The sequence below is a fragment of the Etheostoma spectabile genome, chromosome 23, assembly GCF_008692095.1.
Source record: "Etheostoma spectabile isolate EspeVRDwgs_2016 chromosome 23, UIUC_Espe_1.0, whole genome shotgun sequence".
NCBI classification, from domain to species: domain Eukaryota; kingdom Metazoa; phylum Chordata; class Actinopteri; order Perciformes; family Percidae; genus Etheostoma; species Etheostoma spectabile.
Window position 1 is genome coordinate 17,726,033 of NC_045755.1, and position 3,106 is coordinate 17,729,138.

General features: G+C 36.8%; 1 protein-coding gene and 1 long non-coding RNA gene across 3 annotated transcripts in view; one reads left to right on the forward strand and one right to left on the reverse strand.

The window, feature by feature from the left end:
• Positions 1-574: 574 nt before the first annotated feature.
• LOC116673381 (uncharacterized) overlaps positions 575-3,106 on the forward strand; it is a 17,786-nt gene continuing 15,254 nt past the window's right edge. Inside the window, exon 1 of the long non-coding RNA XR_004327826.1 lies at positions 575-667. This is a non-coding gene — a long non-coding RNA (uncharacterized LOC116673381). The remainder of the gene's footprint in view (positions 668-3,106) is intronic.
• Positions 898-3,106, reverse strand: part of cd9b (CD9 molecule b) — an 18,408-nt gene continuing 16,199 nt past the window's right edge. For both annotated transcript variants that reach the window (XM_032505670.1, XM_032505671.1), the window contains exon 8: positions 898-1,555. In XM_032505670.1, the coding sequence (XP_032361561.1) occupies positions 1,490-1,555 (66 nt within the window). In that variant the 3' untranslated portion in view covers positions 898-1,489. The remainder of the gene's footprint in view (positions 1,556-3,106) is intronic.

Below are 3,106 nucleotides of genomic sequence, written 5' to 3' on the forward strand. Positions count from 1 at the left end.
TTAACCCTAAAAAAAAAAAAAAAAACATCTGCCCCTTAAGTTTTGCTGTCGACCTTCTAAAACAAGTCCTGATTAACTTCATGTTCCATTTAATGTGAGAACAATTCCTGTTGTCAGTTTTACTGCAGGCGTTAAAGGAAATGACCCATATTTATGTGTTACCACTATTCAAAAGAATACATGGTTATAAAAAGGACAAATGATCAGCTTATTTCCTGATGCAGATCTAATCACCGGCATATTTTCACACACTCGTCTGCACTCAACTATGCCACCTTTGTCACAGTGGCGCTATGAGCTTAATGTTAAGATCAGCATGCTCCCAGTGACAGTGTTTACCATGTTCACTATCTTCATTTGAGGCATTTGCATGCTCACATTTGATAACCATAAAATACAATGTGTATGGGAAATCTCTAGCTCACCTGGTAGGCCGAGTCCTCTTGATGCTCTTTCCCCTTGCCTGTCAAAAGTTAAAACCCAATTGTCAGTTTTCCAGGTAGAACTGAAAAATTTGACCGTGTAAGGCCATAAATTAAAGTTTTTACAATTCATCCGGAAGGAAACCTAGTAAGTACTACAGATTGAAAAGCTCTTTGAGGAAAATGGGTATTTAAAAAGGAGCTACAAATAAAATCTTTTTCCTGCTCACTAAACAAATGATATCGTTCTGCTCCTGAAGTTAACAACTGACTTTCAACTTTTGGTTAACCGGACAATGTCCCTTTTAAAAAAAAAAAAAAAAAAAAAAAAAAAAAAAAAAAAAACAGTCACTGAGTGAACACATCAGTGTACTTTTACCTAAAGTGTCTTCAGTCCTCTCCAAAAACTATTAATATGAAAGGTTTGGACTTTTAAGTTTGTTTTTTTTTCCAAACAAAGTCAGTTTACCACGAGTCAGTGTTCATTAGTTCATTTATTTGGCATTTCAAATATATTTAAACAGCTTTCATCAAAATATTTGCATATAACTCACTTCGGCTTAACAATCAAAACATGTAATTTCAGCAACAAGCAAAAATAAAAACTCAGTTAGCAGCGCAAAGCCGGTTAGATTAGAAACCAACCACAGGCAAACTTTTAATACGTTTTACATCAACTGGATGGATATTACAAGAGTTAATAGTTGTGATCTTCATTGTCCTCCAGAGGGCAGCAGTCAGTGTCTTTTTCCTTCAGATCGACTAGTTCTGTGTTGTGATGAAAAGTAGGATGTACAGTCATTATATTGTGTACCAGGATAAAACTAAAATAAAAAAATAAATAAAAACGTTGTCCACATTCCTCTGCAGGGAGATTACACGTGTGCCCAGAGTGGAAAAGAGCCAAAACATTAAGAGGGTCCCATACTCTCACAGGTGTGTTCATCCCGTATGGACCCAAGCAGTAAACTAAAGGGACGAGCGTTATTCTTAAACTGATATAATCTTGAAAAAAGGAGAGGTTGTTAAAGTAAGGACATATAAGTTAAAGATGGAGGGAGGCTTGCTCAGACAAAGTCTCTGGACTTCTTAATGGCACAGCAGAGCATCATGCTGAAGATCATCCCAAAGATCTGAGGAGGACGAGACAGGAATATACAGGGTTAAAACCACATTTTATAATAATCATCATCATCATCATCATCATCATCATCATTTTTTCCCCTCTTAGCTAAAATAAATAAACTTTGGTAAACATGAAAACATGTAATGTGCATATTACAGCAGTGGTCCTCAAGATTGTGACTTGTGAGCTATACAGATATTACACTAAAGAGGTCATTGGCAAAGACAGTCATATCTCCCTCTAATAATGTTCATACAAATGGATAAAAGAAATTAAGATCTGAGACAATAGTGCAGCACTACGTGCGACTAGCAATGTGCAGGTATAACATTTTCATGCTGAAATTATTTTAGCCCAAAAAAAAAAAAAAAAAGATTGTGCATTATCACAATAATTGTCAAACTCCCTCAATTGAAGTCCTCTCAAAAAAGGTGTGTCGCATCACTTGGACGTTCTGAGTTTCACTGTGCAGAACGTTGTACGCGCAGAGATTGACAATAGGAGGCGGTTTTCACATGTGAAGGAGAAAAGTTTCTGCTTTTCAAATGTGGCTCTTAGAAAACCTTTGTTCCTTCACACCAGAGACCATCTCAACTCCGACAGTGCAGCTAGTCAAACTCTACAGACAGCAACAACATGAGTCAGGGTTGAAAGCACTCAATTGGAAGTCTCTTTGAAATGCGTCAGCTAAATGACACGTAATGTAATGAGTAAAAGGTCAGAGCAGATGTGTGGTGGTGTTTTTTTTGTTTGTTTTTTCAAACCACCAACTCTGTAAAACCACAGGAGTGGTGATGGAAGCCAAACATCTAATTTCAGTTGTAGAAGTGGAGCGTCACGAGAGTATTGAGCTTTCTGAGGGCGTAAAACTCAAGTCACTGTCTCAGAGGCTTTGGACAAACTGGACACATTGTTTTATTCTATTGTCTCTAAATCCTCACTACTACTTAGTACAATTGATTTTAGACATACACCTCCGTGCTGACTAGGGCTGAGTGTTAATCAAAAATATTCCATCTATACTGGTACCAATACCCTGACTTTGATGCATACTTTTTCTATACAAATTTCATAAAACAAATAACATGGCACTAATCTTTTCATTTATTTTCCAGCTCCTACTACGTGAGCCGTCTCTGTGTAACGTAGAGTTTTTCCTGCCTGCCTGCCTCTACGACGTGTAACGTTAAACAGCCAATCACAAACATTAGATCTTGGTAGAAGCATGCTTATTGGTTCACTGACGCCGAAGAGCTCCTTAGGTATTGAAATTTGGTATTAAATGACGAGGCATTTTCGATCTTCAACTTTAGAAGAAAAACCAAAAAGGAAAAACAAGAATTGAATTTGGTACCCAGCCCTGGCTGCCAACAGCCTTTTCTTTCACCAGGTGTGCAATAGATAACACTTAGCTTGATTGTGGATCTAATGCAATGCTGGCTATGAATTGAGATTATTCTTGTACATTTGTTCCATTTAAATCATCTTATTCAGCAATTTAAGAGAGGGATTAATTAAGTTACAAGATAAAGTAGGTTTTATATTTAAAAAAAAAAAA